This window comes from Garra rufa, chromosome 3 (genome assembly GCF_049309525.1).
Source record: "Garra rufa chromosome 3, GarRuf1.0, whole genome shotgun sequence".
In the NCBI taxonomy this organism is placed as follows: domain Eukaryota; kingdom Metazoa; phylum Chordata; class Actinopteri; order Cypriniformes; family Cyprinidae; genus Garra; species Garra rufa.
This window is the reverse complement of record NC_133363.1, coordinates 29412218-29432585: the sequence shown is the minus strand read 5'-3', so window position 1 is coordinate 29432585 and position 20368 is coordinate 29412218. Positions and strand designations below refer to the sequence as shown.

Genomic DNA, 20368 nt, shown 5'->3' with positions numbered 1-20368 from the left:
AAAGGCTTCGACTGGCCATCATATTGACCTGTGAAGGAAAAAACAGAGCCAGAGAAAAAGACAAACACTAAATGCAGAACTCTAAAGTAATGAGAACAAATGACATTATTTTTGTTTTGAACTAACCTGGTACCTCCAGTTCATTTTTGAGTGTTTCTGCTTTAAAGCTGCTGAGCCAGGGTGAATATTCCTTCATGTTCCCTGGTTCCTTTTGGAAATTTCTCATTGAGATAGCCAGGTGGTCCACCTGCTGAAGGAAGTCCTTATCTTTTCGTCTTTCATACAACTTGGACCCACCAGCACCAATCAGCTTCTCTACATCTTTATAGAATTTCTGTGACAAGGACATAAATAATGAACAGTAGACCAAAGCTTTGTATCTATGTAAGAAACATAGAAAAACAAATATAGGCCTAACTAATTATCTCATTACTGTTTATTTTTCAATTAAATGTGCAGTCCTTAGTATAAGCATTAGGGGTGTGACGAGACACTTATCTCACGAGACGAGACGAGACGAGACGAGATTTTGGGCTCACGAGAACGAGACGAGACGAGATTTTTTTACTTTTTTAAATAAATCCTCGATGAAATATATAGGGGACAATAGTATTTTATTCAACAAAAAACACAAAATGCAAAAAAAATAAAATAAATGTAGGTGCATTTTGATATGAACTTGTACTTTATGAAATTAAACTTATATTTTAATGAATTATATGCAGTAATAAAAATGCTGCATGATTCTGGGTAAACTGAAAAACAATTGTCTTTTATAAACTGGAGATCACGATTCTGAAGAAAAAAAGGATTAGAAAATTAAACAAAATTACATAATTTACTAGTGGTTCTGAAATAATGTTCATTGCTAAAGTCTGAAAAAAAAATGAAGGAGCCCGTGTCTCAATTAATAAAGACTTTCACTATTGGAATCTCTTGAATGTTTAATTCAATGAAAAATACTTTTTTTAAACGTGCAGTTGTCGCCCTCTCCTGGTGAAGAGAATAAACGTTACTCTACATACGTGTTATACTTTCGTTTTTGATCGCTACTGTAGACAATAAGTGTTTATATCCAAACTATAAGCTTTTATTCCAGTACTTATGTTATTTAAATGTCTGTAACAAAGACATGATGATGATTATGTGGTTAAAAAGACTGTTTGTGTTGCTTTCTGAAACCATAGCAGTAAGAATGCAGATTTGAATGTCTTCAATAACTTTCACATCGGCGTCAGTGGAGCGTGAAACAGTTGTAATAGACAATGCTGAATCGTTGTCATTCATGAATAAGATCGCATGGGTGTTTGAATAGAGATCGTGATATTTATATAACTATTAGTCATGCAGCCCTAATGTAAACACTGCAAAATGTTTTGCCATGATATCGCCACGTTCTCGCGAGACCAGTCAGATCTCGCGGGACACATCGGAGTCTCGCGAGGTCTCGTGCCACGAGATCTCGTCACACCCCTAATAAGCATTCTAAGTTGTGAACCTGAATGAATTTTCTTCTGAAAGATCCAAATCCTGGAGACTTTGAATCACCAAGCATCCCAGCCATTTCCTCATAGAGCTGCTTCATTTTCTTTTTGTCCATGTCTGGTTTGTCCAGTTGATTCTTCACCTCATCCCACCAATCCTGCCAAACCATTACTTACGGATCAAAACTACCACAAACAGTGCCATAAAAATATCATGTCTCAGTAAGTTAAGGGTAGTGTATAATTACTGTGCCACTAGCAGCACCAACTGAAACTGCAATCTGTTTAAGCAACTTGAATGGGTCTGACATCTCAAAACAGAGGGTGAAATTTCTTTGTACCTTGAAAAGCATTTCAGGGTTAGTAAGTTGCTGAAGGGCATCTACAAACTCTTGAATGACGCCACCTTTATCCAGTAATGACTTTAGCCTGGAACACAAACAACACATTGTCAATATCAGGAAGGCCAAAGCCTTTTATAGAGCTGAACAGACCTACATACTTTTCAACAAACTCCCGGTTCCTCTGACCACTTGCAGACTCCTCAAAGGTGTAGTTCTCACTGCTGATCATGTACGGGTAGATGAGGGCTTGTGGATAGCATTCTGCGATCTCCTCTATAACATGCTGAACTGCTGTTGCCTGTGGCTTGTCAAGCAGAGCCATCATTTGACTGATCCAGCCAATCAGCATCCAGCAAGGCACACTAACAACCTATCAGGTCAAAATAAAACACGAGAGAAGCAGTTTGCTCAAAAATTAATACTTCAAAAGAAGATAAAGGATAACGCATTGTTAACTAGTTTTGTAAAAAGATTGTGTTTAGCGTTTCCAGATACTCTAAAGCTTTACATCAGGGTTTATTTTGCTATAATGACTGGCTGACTGTACTGTACATGAGCCCTAAAATCAAAGCAAATGATCTTCTCACACCTCTCTGACTATCAGGTCCAGGGTTTCTGCAGGGTACAGTTCTACTAGCTGCAGTAGACGAGGAAATTTGAGCCTGGCCTCATCCGAGTTGAGCTTCAATGCCTTCAGCATCATCTTCACTACATGTCCAGGCAATGACTGCAGCTTAGGACTGATTGCTAGAATCAAACATCAAAAGTGTTGTTATAAGCACATCAACTTGCACTGTAACCCATTACCTGGATGCATGGAATCAGAAACAGACATTATAAATCCTGTGAGACACTCAGAGGGTGCTCTACATTAGTTTTAACTTTCTACTAGGTTTATGAGAGCAGTTGAGTGCTGCACTGGTCCGCAGCTGCCTCACCGTCTTCTTTCTGTTCACTCTCTCTTAGTCTTTGGTCACAGAAGTTGGCCAAGGTCATGTAGGCCTCCACGATACCATGTGTGTTCACATGCTGCTGGCTGAAGGACTGCTCTTCCTCTTCTGCCTTACGTGCAGCACTTCGCAACATCTCCAAAGCCTGCATCTGCAGACCCTCCACCACCTGAGAGAAAACAACAAATCAGCATATTAGAATGATTTCTGAAGGTTCATGTGATACTGAAAGGGTTATTTTTGTTTTCTTTAAGCACGAAAGTATTCTCATAGCTTCATAAAATTACAGTTGAACCACTGATGTCACACAGACTATTTTAATGATGTCCTTACTAACTTCCTGGGCCTTGAATGTGTCAGTTGTGTTGCTGTCTATGCAGGGTCAGAAAGCTCTTACAGGTTTGGAACGACATGAAGGTGAGTAATATGACAGAATTTTCATTTTTGGGTGAACTATCCCTTAAAGGCTGGAGTAATGGAGTAAACTGGAGTAAATGGGAGTAATGGGAGTACTTATTTTGCCAAACGCCAACCCCAAAGTTTTGAACAGTAGTGTATATGGTGTTGTTTCTTGCATTCAAAATGTGCAGCTTAAATGCAAAGCTAATTTAATTTGAAACATGACCAATTCTACAATAGCAATTACCTAATCTGTGGTTTCAATTAACAATATATCCCAAAATGTTACATCTAAATAACTCATTACCTGGGTGATAGATGAGGTCCCTGACAGTTGGAGAATCTTTTGTACTTTATCTTCCCCAAGAGTCTCCAGGGCAGAAGGACTTCGATCCACAGCTCTGGCCATAAGGTCATAGGTGGTGCCCAGAAGGATCTTCTGGTCACGGAGCATTCGAGCAGATGAGCCTTCACTTTGTGTCCCAGAATCAACTGTAAATAAATATACAGTAATGGTGTCTACCATGAAAAATCGCTCAATACACTGGTATTATACTGGAAACCTAAATTTGTTTTAGCAAAAAGTCTTGAAAAGTAAGCCTGGTTCAGGGTTAAAATGGTGTGTGTTTTGTATGACGAAAGGGGATTGTTCATACTCAGAAGTGGAACAGTCTTGAGCAAAACATTGATCTTTTCAGCAGATCCAAGGCCTGCGCTTCTTCTGTGAGAGAAACGGCTGAAGCTGTGGACCCAGCGGACCAACCAGGCATCATCAGTCTTTGCATCCCGGTGAAGTTCCTTCAACAGCTTGGATGCCACCGGAAAATTATTCTGTCAAACAATTTTAACATATTACATTAAATTTGTTCCTAATTTCTTTGGTTTAAACACAAAAATATGATATGATGTTAAAACAATTTGATGTTTATTCATTTTTCCCTCCACAGAAGTAGAAAGCAAACTACCAGGCACCAGCCCTAATATTTGTAAACCCTGAGCACCTGTTTCCATGCACTGTCTGCCATTTGTAGTTTCATGTTGAACTTGCAGTTCTTCACCAGCACTCCAAGTTCCTCTCCACTCGCCTGCTCTGCACCATCTACCTCCATGCTGTTTTCAGGGGTGGATGTCAGCCTCTCCAAAATCTTATCCAAGAAGAAACAACTGAAAACAAAGATGAAAGCAAGGATGGGATGTTTTCTACACAATTACTACAAGTGAAGCATTTCTTCACTATAACAGCAGTAAGAAATCTGTATTTCAGGGATCCTCAAATCTGGCTCACGAGATCCACTTTCCTAACCCTAATCAAACACACGCAAGCATGCTAATCAAGTGTCTTCAGGATCATAAGAAAATCACAGGTAGGTGAGTTTGATCAGGGTTGGAGCTAAACTCTGCAAGAAAGTGGATCTTGTGAGCCAGATTTGAGGATCCCTGCTGTATTCCCAGGAAGATGCTGTGAATTAGCAGACTCACCGAGATGTAATGATGTCATCCCAAACATTCATGGGGTCCAGTTTAGCATCCGGATAGCGGCTGGTCCACCGTTTGATCATGAACTTCAGAGAATTCGCTGAGACTAGGAACAATTGGATAGATTTCGATATAAGTTAAGGTGTAATTACACAAATAAGTACTAAGCATTAATAATTAACTGCTGTACATGTACTTACTAAAGAGACGTATACTTAGAGCTAGTTGTAATTATTCATAATTTAATTTTATTAAAATGTTAAGTACAGGTAATGTGTAGTTAAGTGTTTACCCAACACTGAGAACAATTACTCACCCTCTCCTGAGATATAATTCAAGAAGTCTTGGATCTCTGTGAGAGCTTGGACAGACTGTAGCACAGTCAGGCGGCTACGGTTTAACAGCGGGTCGATACTTGAGTAGTTCTATGTGATACCATGTAATGTGAAAAAAATTCAGGTATTTGCATTTCTGACATTATTTGGAAGGGAAAAGCAAGATCACAAACTATTCAATGACAAATAAAAACATGTTTGTGTGCTTATGTAACCCCCCTTTTGAAAATATATACTCCCTGTGAAACAACTAATTGGTTTATTAGTTTTATTGAAACTGACCTGCATGAAGACTTGCATGCAGTTGTTGGCATAGTATTTGGCCCTGTCATAGTCCTCTTGCAGGATGTACAGTAGACTCAGCTCCTGACTGTAATGGGTCTCCATGATGATCTTGTGCTCTTCTTTCTTCATAGCAGCATCGACAAAGCTGAGCAGTTCCTGGGTTCTCTCCCCAAGCTGCAACTGCTTCAACATACTACGCATCATGTACTGCAGGTATGTTTCCTATTAGACACAAAAAATAGGGAATTACTGCAGGATATGATCTTATGGTAACACTTTATTTTAGGAACCAATTCTCACCATTAACTAGTTACTTAATAACATGCAAATTATTAGCATATTGGCTGTTTATTAATACTTATTATATACATTTTAATGCCTTATTCTGCATATTCTACATCCCTTAACTCGACACAATACCTGAACTTAACAACTACATTACTATTAATAATCTGCGAATTAGGAGTTTATTGATGGAAAACTCCTAGTTAATAGTGAATGTGTTTCCTAATCTAAAGTGTTAGATTTTAGATGATATGATAATTAATGACTAAATTGTAACCGCTCAAAATTGCTTATAGTACCACATAAAATGGCTCGTTCCACATGTTTTTTAGATTGACGGGTGAGCTGTCGTCAATGTTGACGGTGGCACAATACTGCAGAGATTTCCACTCTGTCAGGTGATTATAGGCCTCCAGTGCAGCAATCTCCCAGAAATCTTTCTCCGTGTTTGTGGGCTCTCCATTATGCCAGTCTTCTTTGTTCAGTGCCTGAATTAAAACAACACATCACAATTCGGTCAGCTATCAAGCACTCTCACTCTGTATAAAATGTTCAACTTTTTTTGAAAATACATTTGTATTTAATGAAATTCAGATACATGTTCTGATATGCAGAAATGGAAAAAAGAAAAACAACTAGCTCTGTATAAATAATGAATATTCATAAATTATGCACATGAGCACTGTTTGCCACTGGTCAAAAAGGGAAAAAAAGCCAGTAATAGAGTTAAATCACCAGTGTGGGAGTTTTTTTTCCTCTGAAAAACAGATGGGGTGAGCAAACACAAAAAAGCGAGAAAACACAGTAAACAAAGTGAAAGATTAATTTGACTGATAGTGTTAACTATTTTATATTTATGTCAATTTCTATCAATATTTTGCGATAATATTGTTGTTGTAGTGAAAATATGATATTGTGTCTGGGCCGATAGCCTTGTGGGCAGTGTGCCAACATACAGCGCCGCTGTGCTCCCATGTTCTAATCTTTCTCGATTATGCCCCCTATCTCTCTCCCACTTCGCTTCCTGTCATTACTAATCTTTCCTATCACAATAAAGGCAAAAATGCCAAAAAATAAATCTTAAAAAAAAAGAAAATATGACATTGTGACCCTATTCTCTAACAAACATTTAAAATCAAAATAAGTGCTAAATACAACTTGATCTCATGACGAAAACGTACCTGTGGTAATTGTTTCACAAGACGTGAAATACGTACCACCATGAATGTTTCGTGACATTCTGTGTATGAAAAGTGCTCACTGTTTTACTGCCTCTAGTGTTCATTTCTGTTGGAAACTGCAGTGATATGTACTTGGTATGTATTTCGCATCTTGCGAAAAGGTCCCCACAGATATGTTTTTGTTATGAGATCAGGCAGGCTAATTGTATATTCTGTATATTCTGAATCTGTTTATGTCTCCATAGTGTGTTTGTGACCAAAAAAACATCCATTAATACCTCATTGTAGAGCTTCACAGCTTCAGCATAATCACTCTTTGCCTCTGCTTGCAGTGCCGTGAATGTTATTGACTTTGTGCCAACCTTGCCGCTAAAGATTCCCCTGACCACATCATAATCTCCCAAAGACCTGTAAAGTCTACAGAGGATAATGAATCAGTAAAGAACTGATGAGGCTGTGTTATGAAAAACAGTGAGTGCTTCTGACATTCATGAGGGAGTTTGTCTTACTTGGCAAGGTGGATCCATCTTTCTGTGTCAGGTGGCAGCTCTCGTTTGCCTCGTGCTCTTTTTGGAGGAGGTTCCTCTGACATTCCAGTGCCATGAAGCAAACTCTCCTCCAGTAACAGGATGCCCATGGGCTGCTGCAGACTGGAGAGACAGCTGGAACTTACGAGAGCCGGCTCAACACCAAGAAGGGCCTTATGATGATAACTCATGTCCTGTAATGTATAAAATGTGCTTGCATCAGGGCTAATAATAAAATTAACAAGCCCACTAGTCAATAGCAAATGTAAAGAATATTAAGCAAATAATAACTCTGTTTGTTCCTTTGCTGTCTATTGCCTCATTAGCTTATAAGCACACATGTATACACACCTGCACACAAGAAATGAAAGGAGGGAAGTAGACAGTGCTCTTGTTGAGGAAGGTGTTCAGGGTCTGCACTAGATCCTTCAGAATGGCAATTGAGTCTGTACTAGACTTGGATCCCTGCATTTCAACCAGCACCCCAGCAAACAGTGAGCTGAACAACTGCTTCGCCAATGTGGCATCCCTCTGTACGACAGATTTAAACAAATTTGTTTATATTTAATCTATTACTTTCAAACATCTTGAACACATCATGAAAACAATCCTGAATCACAATGAACCTGTGCCAGAGCCTGTAGTGGGGCGATGAGGCTGCTGTACTGAATTTGAATATCAGGAAGATCTCCAACTCTATAACTGCGGTACAGAGTGACCTGAGCATCCTGACGGATCTTCAAATCTGCTCTTCTTTCCTGTAGAACACAGAAAAGAGTGTTATATGAAAAACATAATAAATGATAATGCAAATGTCTATCTATTAAGTAAACCTACCCTTTCAGTTCTTTGGGACTGAATTTCTTTCTTGGCGAATCTGATGTTCTCCTTCTCTTTATCCTTTAGAAATCTCCTCCTGAGCCTCAGAATGTCTGCACGTCGCTCCCGCTCAGCTGTGTGAAAATCAACCAACAGAGATTCACTGTGAAAGAGCTTGATGCTAGTCAAGTCCAACCTTGAATGGCGAATTGTCAGAAATCAAATTTAAATAAATTATATTTTTTTGGTGTCTCACCTGCACTCCGACTGTCTGTTTCATCACTGGCAGCGGTGAGGCGTTTAGAGCCAAACCCTGCACCCACGGCCCTCCAGGCAGCTTGGGTACGTTCTGACCTTTTTTTCTCAAACACCAAGAGTGATGATAAAGAATCAGATGAAAGGGAATAATCAGCCAGTGTGTCCACACTACTCCCAGTTAACCAGTTATATGCTGAACGACGTCCTAAAAAACAGATGTTTATTAGTACACAGAAAGACATGTGAACTGTCATTAGTTAACCTTTAATACATTTTCTTCTCATTGACAAATCCGAGCCTGCTGAGAACTGAAGGTCATTTTATATTTCTTGAGGTACCTGCACCAAGAGCCAGAGTCTGAGAGAATTCCAGGGACGTCTGTGTGGCCCTGATCTGACCTCTCATTGTGGCCGCCTGGCTACCTGCAGCCTCTGAACCCTGACTGCCAGAAACCTGGGTGGCTTGGGTCTCCATAAACATTGGTGTGAGCACCGTACTTCGCAAACGCCAGTTAGAGTCAATGGCATAGTCCTGGAATACATTAATAGAACGGAAAGCACTAAATTTATGGTCTTGAAAAATAACTTGCATTTAAATGAATCAGACACTCGGTATGATTGAAAGACCCAAATAAACAGCATACAAATATGCTGTAATAAACAACATTTCTTACCTGAAACTTGCACTCAGAGAGTGGGAACTCAAACATGTTGCGTGTGTAGTCAGGGCTGCGACTGGTCATCTCGAGAAGCAGGTCAGTGGCCAGACTGAGGAACTGTTCTTCAATGCGGGATGAATACAGTGACTTCAGCACCACAAGCATGCGCTCCAGTGTGTCTGGAGGTAAACGGCTCTCATGACTCCAGAAATTACGCACATAAAGCCTTAAGAGAAATCACACAGGGATGTGAGAAATTACTTTAGGGTCATGTGTTAATACCGATTTGTGAGATTCAATTAAACAAATGCTAATGCATAATTTAGTTTAAAACTGTGAAAAATCAAAGTAAAATTAAAATGATCAAAACAGGTAATTAGTCTGTTTACTGTAAGCCTTGGTTTTCATCTGTCAGTCCCTGGAGGAGACTTTCTCGAGCCACACGGAGCACTTCAACAGAAGTGCTGTCTTCCATGCTGTCAGAGTCACTGCAAACACATCATTATTATACTGTATGTAAACCACTGTTCAAAAGTTTGGGGTCATTGTCAGCAAGATTAAAAAAATACATTTATGCAGCACAATTTACCCGCCACTGGGAGTCTGACTAGTGATTTGACCAATCATAACACCAAATCTGCCATTTTATAGGTTAAGTAGGTTAATGTCAGTGGACCTGCTGTTGAAACCATATGTCTTCTGATGTTTATTCATGTTTATTTTGTGCTTTAAGTAAATATGGAAAGACGATCCATTGATGTGCCGTTTGAACTGGGGGGGGGGGGGGGTCTTTGTGAAGAGTCAATTGTTTTCAACATTGATCAACATATTGAATATTCAACTGTAAAAGGAAAAAATTAGGAACAGGACTGGATAAGGGCAGGTTTATAGCATCAGTTACCTGTAGTTGTCTTGGATCCACATCAGGATGTCATACATTCTCTCTCTGCAGACAGGAGAAGGGTGAGACACAAATGCTGTGACGGCTCCCAAAATCTCCTTTAGCTCTTCTGGTTTCAGACACGCCAGGATCTTATGTATGATATCCAGACAAACCCGCTGCCTGCCTTCATCTCTGAAAGACACAGGATGTGATGTGAAGGGGGTTTATCTATGATACTTACAATCACAGACATAAAACCTGAAATAACGCAAGGAAATTAAACAAGCTCCTGAAGTATTAACAGACTTGTGGCTCATGATCTGTGAGAAGCCTTTGGTCTTCAGGTGCAGGTATATTTCAGGGATGACATCAGCACGACTCAGCACACATTCAAGGCAGTGTGTCTTCAAAATGCCATGCAGCTTTGGCAGTAAATAAAACACAGGATTTACAAATCTGTGGAATATAAAGACAAGCATTATTTACAGAAATATCCTTAAGCTTTTACCGCATAGGACTTAATGGGAAAAAACATTAATCTCACCGATCCACTAAGCATGGGAAGTGTTTGGACACTTTGCTCAGGCAAACAATAAATTTGTCATCCACCTCCTTCTTCCTCAAATCCATAAGCTTTGTAACAGTAATATTAAATAAGGGCCCTTCATTTTGCTACAAGAAAGAAAAATAATAGTTGGTTACTGGATACTATCTAAAGACAACCTTCACATTTAAAACATGTTGCAGTGTAAAACAAAATATCTCAGATGCCAAATGTGATACAGTTTGGCAGGAACAAACAGCCACACGTACGCTTTCCTTCTCAGTCATGTAGTTTAGGATTAAACCAATGATCTCAGCAGCCGCTGAGTAAACCTCTTTATATCTGATGAATGACAAGTTGTTGGCCAGTGACTGAAAGTATCTGTAACACAGAAAATTGACAGAACAACACTGGTTTTAAATTCATATTTATAATGTTTACATATTTATATGTTAACAAAAAGTTTACCTGTCATGCTCAATGCCACATGCAGCATCATAAGGAGGAAGATTGTTGGCCATTACAATGCCTAAAAGCTGTAGTCCAACAGAGTTATCCTTGCTATTGGGATCAGTTCCAGCAAACCGTTCATAAATCAAACTACGGGAAGAAAAAAGAAAATAAATCCTCATGATTTTGCATCCATTGTCATTTCAGCATGAAATCACAAAAATCTAATCCTAAAATTTCAGCAACTCACATTCTGAAATATTTTTACTTAATTTACAAACTAATAAATAATAAAAGTACTTTGATAGATTTGTTTTTCTTACTCATAGGGTATTGTGAGGCAGTCCTTCCAGCATTCCACAACTGTGCGGATGATCTCCAGGTTGTGGCGGAATACAGCCCGTTTGGAGTTGAAGCAGTTCTTTACCAGAAATCCAAGGAGCCTATTGGCCAAAACTTCATCTCTTGTGCTACCCTAAACAGTATGAGACATAAGACAATAAATACAATATATGGTCCAACTTTATATTAGGTGTAATTACATTTATAGTTAGACAGTTGACAGTCTCTTACACCTTAACCCAAACTTAAACCCACCCATACAAACAAACCTGTCTCTAACCTTATCCATATCCCACCTCAATAGCAGCAAAAGTGTTTTGCAGTGCAATTTGAACACAATAAATACATTGCACTTGTTTGATGCAAGTACAGGCAGTAGTTGTTAAGGCCACCTAATATAAATAATACACTGAGAATCAATACACGAGTAAAAATACCTTTGGTGTGGCCACACTTGCCCATGACAAGACAGTCACCACAATATCCACAACCATGAAGTGAATGCCCTCTCCTCCATTGCTACTGGAAACCACCAGCTGCACCAGTGGGCCCAGCCAAAATTTAGCATAAGGACGAAATATCTGGACATGAAGATGTACAATAAACATATACAACATATCAATAAATCCAGTGATGGCAAAGAGAACCCTCTGAAGCGGTACCTCTTCAGTATTGATGATAAGTTTGGCTATGAAGAGTCTAATGTTTAGTGGGGTGGATGGATTGTCCAGTTTCCCCTGCAGGAACTTCATCCAGGGAGGAAGATCACTAGGTGTCACTCCCTAAAACAAAACATAGCACATTCAGAAGTGTTCTGATTTGAAATTTAGGCAAAACTGTTCACGCCCTTGAGGTCATGATGAGACTGACCTCCTCTGTTTTAGGGGTGATGTTGTTCCTTTGCATGTGGCGCAGCAGTGCCGTCATATTGGCCATACACTCATGCTGATTCAGCTCATCCATCTCAAGCTCCACAGTCTCATCCTGAGACACAACCTCCTTACGCTCCTAACAAAGCAGATATTTATTCATAAATCTTTTTAGATAATCTTCCAAAACCTATAACCTCCGCTAAAGAAGAAAAAAGTTAACCCGAGTCCTGCCAGAGCTGCTCTCGCCTGAAGGATTCTGGGAGTTGTAGGAGAAGCTCTGAACTCCAGTGGAGAAGTCAAACTGACTCATCTCCTCACTCAGACTGCTGTCTGCCATGTAGGACTGGGAGGAGAGATACACAGGTGCATCTGAAAGAGAACAAGATAATGAACAGAACTTATAAGAGAGCAGATGGCAGCTATAAATGCATTCATGCTTAAAGCAGTCCTGGAATGTACATGACAAAAACAGCATCTTCATAAATATTGCAATATATTTATGGCATTTATCTTTATAAACATGCAGTTAACAAGCTTGTAGATATGTCAGACAACTCACCTCCATTTTCTCCTCTCACTTCTTTCCTGATCATGACATACTTCTTTTTCCTCTCAATAGGGACCTGTGAACGTAAGGAAACATGATACAATACTACACAAAACAAATATAACATATTTAACAGGTCTGGGGAAAAAATATTGACTGCTCGATCTTGTTTGATTCTCATGGTTACGAAACTATAATGATTTTTAAATCCCAAGAATCGATTAATCTAGCCTGTTTTTAGCTACAAGCTTTTTGCTTTGTTACTTTTGATATGAAACAAAGTCTCAGGTTTCAAATTCTCTCCATTTAATTACAGTATTCAAACAATAAATGCCGTTTTGGCTCTGTTTATTGTGGAGATCGTTGCAGCGTAAAGCGCAGTTGAACTGATCATCTCCTCCAGTGTCAGCATGAAATAAACATGAATGAACATCCAAAGGTATGTTAAAAAAAAAGAGTTAAGGTGCGTTCACACCGGACGCGAATGAAGCGGCAAGCGCGAGTGATTTACATGTTAAGTCAATGCAAAGACGCGAATAGCCATCCTGCGGCGCGAAACGCGCGAATGAGGCGGCGCGAAATGCGCGAATAGCGCGAATGGCGCGGCGCGCATTGAGCGTTTCAAGCGATTGCCGCGCGAGTTCAAAAATCTGAACTTTGGCGAAAATCCGCGCCGCGTTAACCAATCAGGAGCTTGCTCTAGTAGTGACGGAGGCAGAAATCCGAATATCACCGTTGCTGTCTGTGGTTCCTCGGAGCTGTACGATACATCTTTGGACTTTTGTAGAAACAGGAATAAAAGGGATCTTGCTAGGAATAAAGTGAGTGAAGAGGTCGGACAATCTGGTTAGTTTTAAAAAACGCTCTTTACTCAATTTGACCTACATATACATACATATTGAGACTACAAGCAAGCTAAAGCTGGCAAATTGAGCTCATTCACCTATTTTACAACTACTTTCCCGCTGACGAGTGGCAGAAGCCCCTCCCTTGACGCGAATTCGCGTCTGTTGTGAAGAAAATGTCACGCGCGAATGACGCGAATTTTACCGCGCGAATGGCGCGAGTAAACTCAAATGTTCAAGCGTTCAACTACGCGCGAATAGCGCGTTTTTTCCGCGCAAGTCGCGTCCGGTGTGAACACACCATTAAGCTTCCCAAAATCCATTTTTGTCTTATGTATTAGTGTTTCATTCACACAAAGATGTCAATATAACAGCTTGTAAACAATGTTGTATAACATCACATTCACCTGAGAAAAATATATCTGGTGACCACAAACTCATTAGCTAGAAAAAATAACTCTACAGAGGAGCATTTCTCTAAATATATGCACTATATAACATTCATTATAATTTGAGCTGTTCTTCAATATTTAATTTATGTTTGAATAATTCTGACAAATTTTACACAGCCCTTATTTAATGTGGAGTGACCGATTGGAGTAGAAATATAATTATGTAATAGTACTTTATTATTATAAAAAACTTAATTGAGTGTAAGCATTTGTATGCACATCAGTTAATTTTAACCTTTAATAGTACCAACTGACTTTTGGCATGTACCGTACCTGATATATATCTAAAATAATCGATAATGAATTGAAAACTGAATCAAATCACACGCTTGTGAATCAGAATCGAATCCAATCTTGAAATTTGTGTCGAAACCCAGCCTTATATTTAATAAGCTTTACTTACATCAATCTCTATAGGAAAGTTGTACACCCTTTGCGTATCAATGAGGTTGTCAAAAATGAACTGATTCTGGGGTAAAAAAAACAAACAAACAAGCAACAAATTAACTTACAAATATAAAAATGTTATACTTCTATTAGAGAGACGGACACACTTAAAATTATAAGTCTGTTTTACAAGAAATGTGTGTGCCTTTCTTATGCAACATTAAGAGAAATAACAAATGGAAATCAACAATTATCATAATTATACTGTAAAAATGAAAATATGAACTGTAATATGAACTGTGCAAACATTATGAACACTGCTTGTACACAATACATATTGAGTTCTTTGTGTGTACAGTAACAGACCTTGTCAGGTTTCTCAGTGAAAAGGAAGCCTTGATAGAATTTGGTCTCATTGAAGCTGCAGCTGATCAGGGCGATGACACAGTTATAAGCAGCACAGTGATACTGTCTCCTCAGCTCCAGCAGAACCGTCTCTCCCGTCATGTTCTCAGTGAAGGCCTCAAAACACGATCTGATATATAGTATTGGTTAGGTTCAGATATTAAAAATTAAATCTACTTCACAATTATAGCATTTTTTGCAGTTTGCTCCTGAATTCCTGAGGCTAAGCCTTAACTTTATTACTTATCAACATATTTAATAGATTAAAAGAAATACTTTCTATTTTTGCAAAGAATACATAAAGAGTTTCTCTTACAGAATGTATTCGATAAAATAAATTTTAACTGTGGGTGAATTACTAAAAAAAAAGTAATACATACTTGAGGAGGTTCTTAGAAAGCTCATTGCCTTCTGCACTGCCTGTGCCACAGAAGGCCTGGTTGATAGCTGAGTTTTTAGAATAGACTTCCTCTTTAGGCAGACGAGAGTATAACACCTCCAGCAGCTTACAACAGCCGATTTTCATCATGATCTGACTCTCAAACACTGACTCAACAGACTGGAGGAAAGATGACAAGAAACACACAATAGCAGTATGTTTGAATGACAGTGCAAAAACATTTTAGATCCACATGAATCATATTTATTATACTTTAACAAACTGATGCAAGTGACCTTGGTAAAGCGTGCTTGTAGAGTAGTCATGATATCAGTAATATTAGTAATGAAGAACTGAGAGAGTGCTTGAGGGCTGCAGTGAGAAGCCATTGGCAGAAGGACTCTGTCTATTAGACCCATAAGCATGGAGTTTGAAGGCACATCTTTGGCTTGAAATGACTGGTAAACAGAGCTGAGGAGAAGAACCTGTCTTTCCAACTGGGACCTGACAAAGAGAAATAATGTGCAACATATGCATATAAGAAATAAATCTAAGCAACTATAAACACTTGAAGATGAATCTTTTTGAACTTACTGGCGAGCAATATTTTGAAAGCATGTCTGAAAGAGCTCCTCCATGATATGTTTTTTGTCCCGGCACAGAACTCTAGCCATGAGTTTTAATAACAAAGGACTCTGAGACAGCTGCAGGGCCTCCAGAAACTGATCATATCAAAACAAAGGACCAATTATTAGCATTTTACAATAAAAGAAATTTTTTTGACTACTCCCCGTTACCTCCCTGTTTCATTTTTTTCAACAAGGGTTACATTAAGAAACAAAATGTTGTAAAAAATAAAAGACAATGTCATTAATATACTGATTTCAAGTCTTAATGAAACTGTGCAAGAAAAGAAAAAGTAAAATAAACATCTGTGTCTGACATCTAGTTTAAGCATCTCACCTTGCGAATGCAGTCCATGTAGTTGTTGCACTGAAGTGATCCGGGAGGAAATTCATCTGACTGCATAGGGAAATGAGTAGCCACCAGAGTCTCCAGAGCCCTCCTGAGCTCCTCCAGGGGCATGCTGGGTAATGTCGTGAAAAAGGGCAGCATGATCAGAGCCTGGCTCTAATAACAGAAAGTGGAGAGAAAAGAGTGAAGAGAGTGAAATCGAAAAAGATAAAGAAGTGCCAATTTAATTATGTCACTGCAAGATTGAGTATTGTGCATAACTGGCGTAGATTTTGGTGCATATATGCAAAATATTAAATAAATTTAAAAAATAAATGTGCGCTTAAAACTGAAAAATGTTACCTTGAGATTTAATGGCATAGATATATCTGTGAGAAGGGCTGTGAAAGTGGTGAACACAGCATTGAATGCTCGGTGATCTGTATTGGAGCATACAGACGAATCGATCTGCAGATGAAAAAAAAAGATTTACAATCACATTCATGTACCCATTTCAGCGCTTTACAATGCACTGAAAATAAAGCATAATTGATGTGGTACCTGAAGCACTTTGGCAAGCAATGAAAGGGCTGAAGTTTTGCTCTCTGGTGAGGCTGCAGGACCCTCCCACCACGGCCTGAGTAAAGCCCAGCCTTTGAGCACCTGTTCAGCCAATTGTGAGCCTTGGGACTTCCTAACTGAGCGCTCACGGAAACTGTGATCCAACATACCATTTAGCAGAATGCTAACCTAAAGAGTCAGTCAAACAGCTTTCAGATTTCATTGCTTTTAGAGAAAATGGTCAAGCTGTTCTTACTACCACTTATTTGTAGTATGCCTAAGCAATCAGACAGAGAAAGAGCATGACTAGACTGACGGCTCACCATGCTGGGATTCTGGTTGGCTGAATCCAGCAGCATCGGCACTGTGTGCTCTACTCTACGGAGTAACTCAGTATTGAGAGATGTCTGGAAGAGGCTGTAGAAGTATTCTCCATGAGAAAAGCTGAGGAAGTGAGGATTCAGACTGCCAGACAGAGGGACGGAGAGTGTAATGGTGTTCAGCAAAAGTCCAACAGTCTGTTCACTCTGAATTGTTTAGAGAAATAAAGACAGGTTTTTAAGATTTGATTCATTTAACAGATGCATAAAAACATGAACAACCAAACATTTTAATATCTTAGTCCTTTACTTATTTTAACTGTAATTTAAACCACTTGCCTGATCACCCAAACAGAACAACAACTGCAAAAGCCTGTCTGCCAACTTCCTGCTGCCAACATCCATGGAGGGCAGAGACTTTCTGTCGCTTCCTGGAGCAATGCTTTTATACACACTAGTGAGAAGTTTGGAGCCCAGAGAGCAACCATAACTAGCATCCTACAGAGAAACAGTTAATATCATAACCTTAAATGTTAATGTAACCATTGTGTAGACTGAAAAGAACTACAATAACATTAATTTATTCAGTGTGTACCTGACTATGTAGAACTGAGTTGAGCAGCCCAGACTGGTGAAGCTGCTTACAGGCTGAGAGTAACAGATGCATGCTAGCATGACTGTCTCTGGTGTCCACCTCATACAGATCAATAGCACACAACTCCTCCACACTATCCATAAAAACACACACACACACACACACACACACACACACATGAACAAGTGCATAGATAAATTAAATTCAAACAAATCTGTTCATTTTATAATGTCATCAAAAATATTTCAACTGTAACCCCAGTTGATAGGACAATAGGAAAAAGGAGGGACAATGGAATCAGGAAAAAAGCTTTCCAAAACCACTGTCCAACGTGTCAGAGTAGGTGGAACCACCACAACATCTCACAACTCAAGTTACTGAAACATACAAAATATAACATACCTCTGTACGGTTATTTTCTTCCTAATGCTGCTCTCCAGCTGTGTCCTGTAAGGCGTTGATGCCAAAGCTATAAGCAAAGGAGCGCACACCTCTGGCAGCTGAGTCATCACCTCCAGATCTGCCATGTTAAACCCAATGGAAGAGGGCTCACACACCGCCAGCGCCACCAGTGTAAAGAAGGAAGAGTTGAAAACATCTTGCTCCATTATCTTAAGAGAAAGTGAAGAAGCATGGTATGTTTTTACTTTGTATGTTCTGATAGCCTCACTAGATGTTTGGCAGGTAGACTTTGATAAAAGTAATCATACCTTCCAGAGGTCCTGTGGACATTTCTGCAGTACCATGGTGGAGAACTCCAGAATTCGGACAATGATGGAGCACTTGCTGTAGTTGTACTGCTCTTTCTCACGAGGGCTGAAGTGTGGCTGACCGGCATTACCCATTTTGAAGCAAGCCCTGGCAACCTGAACATCCTGCATGGACAGCTCTTTAAGGAAGAAACGGAGAGCTGGCAAAAAGCTGGACTTCTCACCAGTGCCTGGATGAGGAGAGGAACAGGAGAAAGACACAATCATCAGTTTCAAGAATTGTTGTGCAATGTATTTTTAGCATGTAGCAAGTTTAGGCATTTGCAGTTCGAAGCCACATCTTTGGTGTGTAAATCACAATGTTGATTAACCCACCCAGGATCCTTTGGGGTTGCATACAGCGCAGGTTTGTAAAAGTGTTGTAGCAGTCAAGAGCAGCCAGTAGAAGATCCATCCATTGTAATGTGCTTCTGATGCTAAAGGGGGCTTCCACTTCTCTCAAAGTAGGCTGGGAGAGTAAACCTCCTCCCTCTAAACATGAAATAAGAAATCCTGGACCACGCTTCTTTATCTGTTCATCCAGCCACACCGCAGGAGATGCATTACCTGACCAAAAGAATCAAAGAAACATTTTGAATGCATATAGAAATAAAGCTGAAAGTTATCTTAAAGAATAATGTTTTGTTTTTCTTAATAATCTTAATTGTCATTCTGATATATAATTATGATCCTAGTGTTAGAGGTTCGAAATGATCTAGATCACATCTATGCAAAAATTCTAATGACATTTTATCAACAAGCTTTTCAAGAAAACATGTAATGATTTAAAACTGAAACTACAGTAAATACCTCCTGAAATTCTGAGGTTGCTCCTAAAAAAAAAAACTCATTCTATTTTACTTTTTTCCATCAACAACCACTGTTTTTTAATTGAAGAAGCATTATTAGACCAACATTTTTAGTCAAATTTACAAGTGAATATTTTTTACAATTTTTCATTTCAAGCTCTTAAACAATCTGGCATGTCATTTCATGTCAGTTCTCTTACATTTCTTTAAGTTATGTTCAAATTCTGAAGAGGAACAATGAACAGTCTCCAAAGAGGAGAGTCTCTGATTGGCAATAAAACCACTGTGTTTTCCTCATTATAAATATCCTGGTGGTACCTGGTAACAGAGGCACAAACTCATAGAAGAGCTCCATGCTTTTGTGCCGGCACTCAGTCTGCGGTCTTCCACACTGGGTCAGCAGCCACATGACTACATCTGACAAGCACATAGACTGATCTGGAGGGAAACCTCTGAAAAGTAGAAAATACACATCTGTCAGCTAGCTACAAAATGTTTGCGTATTTACATTACTCATTTGTTTTATGTGAAGTTTTAAGAATAATATCATAATCAAATGTATGTGTACCTAGGTATTCGTCTTTTGGAATTCTTATTGAGTGACTCTGCCTTGTGTTTAATGATCCTCTTCAGATGATCCAGGGAGCTACAACACTGTTGGACGGTTCCTGTGTAGACAAAACCAATATGAAACCCAAGATAAAAGACATGACCATCCAACACGATGTCTTGACAAAAAATAGTTCAGTTTCTTACCTAGGGATTTTTCATCAAAATGGGCCAGAGCAAGACTCTCAACAAACACCACCAACACCTCAAAAACAAACTGCTCCACCAAAGAGCTCTCTTCTCTGAGAAACAAAACAATATTTATATAAACATTTGCATTCACTTTTTACATTTACTCAAGATGACATAGAACGCATTGCTGAAATGTTGAATCCAATGCAACCACTGACCTGAACTGCCTGTACATGCTGTTAAAGGCAAGTGCAGCTCCAAGCCTCTTGAAGATGTTGGGGTGTAAGGCCAGGCTGTAGATACGTTTGAAGAGAGATTTTATGTTGGCTGGGCTCTTTTCCTGCTGTTTGGGGGTGGTCTGTTTAATGGACCACTTGACAAATTCCTGGATACAAGTGCCACTGAAGTCTCTGAGGGTGCTGTCTAACGGATCCACAATGCCATCCTGTGCAACACAAACAGGGAATTACAGCAAATGTTTCTAGAGGTGTAATTACAGACATCTGGCTCAATTTTGAATAAAAGTTGTCTA

The 20368-nt window shown here is 39.2% G+C and overlaps 1 protein-coding gene across 1 annotated transcript in view; it reads right to left on the bottom strand.

Moving 5' to 3' along the window:
• Positions 1-20368, bottom strand: part of prkdc (protein kinase, DNA-activated, catalytic subunit) — a 33379-nt gene that overhangs the window by 3161 nt on the left and 9850 nt on the right. The window contains exons 27-78 of the mRNA XM_073836595.1: positions 20055-20281; positions 19852-19946; positions 19664-19763; positions 19414-19547; positions 18623-18853; positions 18248-18477; positions 17940-18148; positions 17538-17670; positions 17282-17440; positions 16946-17149; positions 16623-16811; positions 16425-16529; positions 16071-16238; positions 15702-15829; positions 15404-15611; positions 15109-15287; positions 14690-14858; positions 14340-14405; positions 12652-12715; positions 12313-12461; positions 12091-12228; positions 11883-12002; positions 11658-11801; positions 11202-11353; positions 10897-11028; positions 10698-10809; positions 10429-10556; positions 10191-10340; positions 9903-10076; positions 9391-9489; positions 9017-9227; positions 8682-8874; positions 8342-8548; positions 8104-8219; positions 7893-8024; positions 7618-7797; positions 7249-7460; positions 7018-7156; positions 5858-6046; positions 5271-5495; positions 4970-5078; positions 4657-4759; positions 4179-4341; positions 3834-4008; positions 3485-3669; positions 2767-2947; positions 2418-2575; positions 1987-2198; positions 1826-1913; positions 1499-1642; positions 127-334; positions 7-28 (exon numbers count right to left, since the gene is read on the bottom strand). Of these exons, the coding sequence (XP_073692696.1) occupies positions 7-28; positions 127-334; positions 1499-1642; positions 1826-1913; positions 1987-2198; positions 2418-2575; positions 2767-2947; positions 3485-3669; positions 3834-4008; positions 4179-4341; positions 4657-4759; positions 4970-5078; positions 5271-5495; positions 5858-6046; positions 7018-7156; positions 7249-7460; positions 7618-7797; positions 7893-8024; positions 8104-8219; positions 8342-8548; positions 8682-8874; positions 9017-9227; positions 9391-9489; positions 9903-10076; positions 10191-10340; positions 10429-10556; positions 10698-10809; positions 10897-11028; positions 11202-11353; positions 11658-11801; positions 11883-12002; positions 12091-12228; positions 12313-12461; positions 12652-12715; positions 14340-14405; positions 14690-14858; positions 15109-15287; positions 15404-15611; positions 15702-15829; positions 16071-16238; positions 16425-16529; positions 16623-16811; positions 16946-17149; positions 17282-17440; positions 17538-17670; positions 17940-18148; positions 18248-18477; positions 18623-18853; positions 19414-19547; positions 19664-19763; positions 19852-19946; positions 20055-20281 (8048 nt within the window). The remainder of the gene's footprint in view (positions 1-6; positions 29-126; positions 335-1498; positions 1643-1825; positions 1914-1986; positions 2199-2417; positions 2576-2766; positions 2948-3484; positions 3670-3833; positions 4009-4178; positions 4342-4656; positions 4760-4969; positions 5079-5270; positions 5496-5857; positions 6047-7017; positions 7157-7248; positions 7461-7617; positions 7798-7892; positions 8025-8103; positions 8220-8341; positions 8549-8681; positions 8875-9016; positions 9228-9390; positions 9490-9902; positions 10077-10190; positions 10341-10428; positions 10557-10697; positions 10810-10896; positions 11029-11201; positions 11354-11657; positions 11802-11882; positions 12003-12090; positions 12229-12312; positions 12462-12651; positions 12716-14339; positions 14406-14689; positions 14859-15108; positions 15288-15403; positions 15612-15701; positions 15830-16070; positions 16239-16424; positions 16530-16622; positions 16812-16945; positions 17150-17281; positions 17441-17537; positions 17671-17939; positions 18149-18247; positions 18478-18622; positions 18854-19413; positions 19548-19663; positions 19764-19851; positions 19947-20054; positions 20282-20368) is intronic.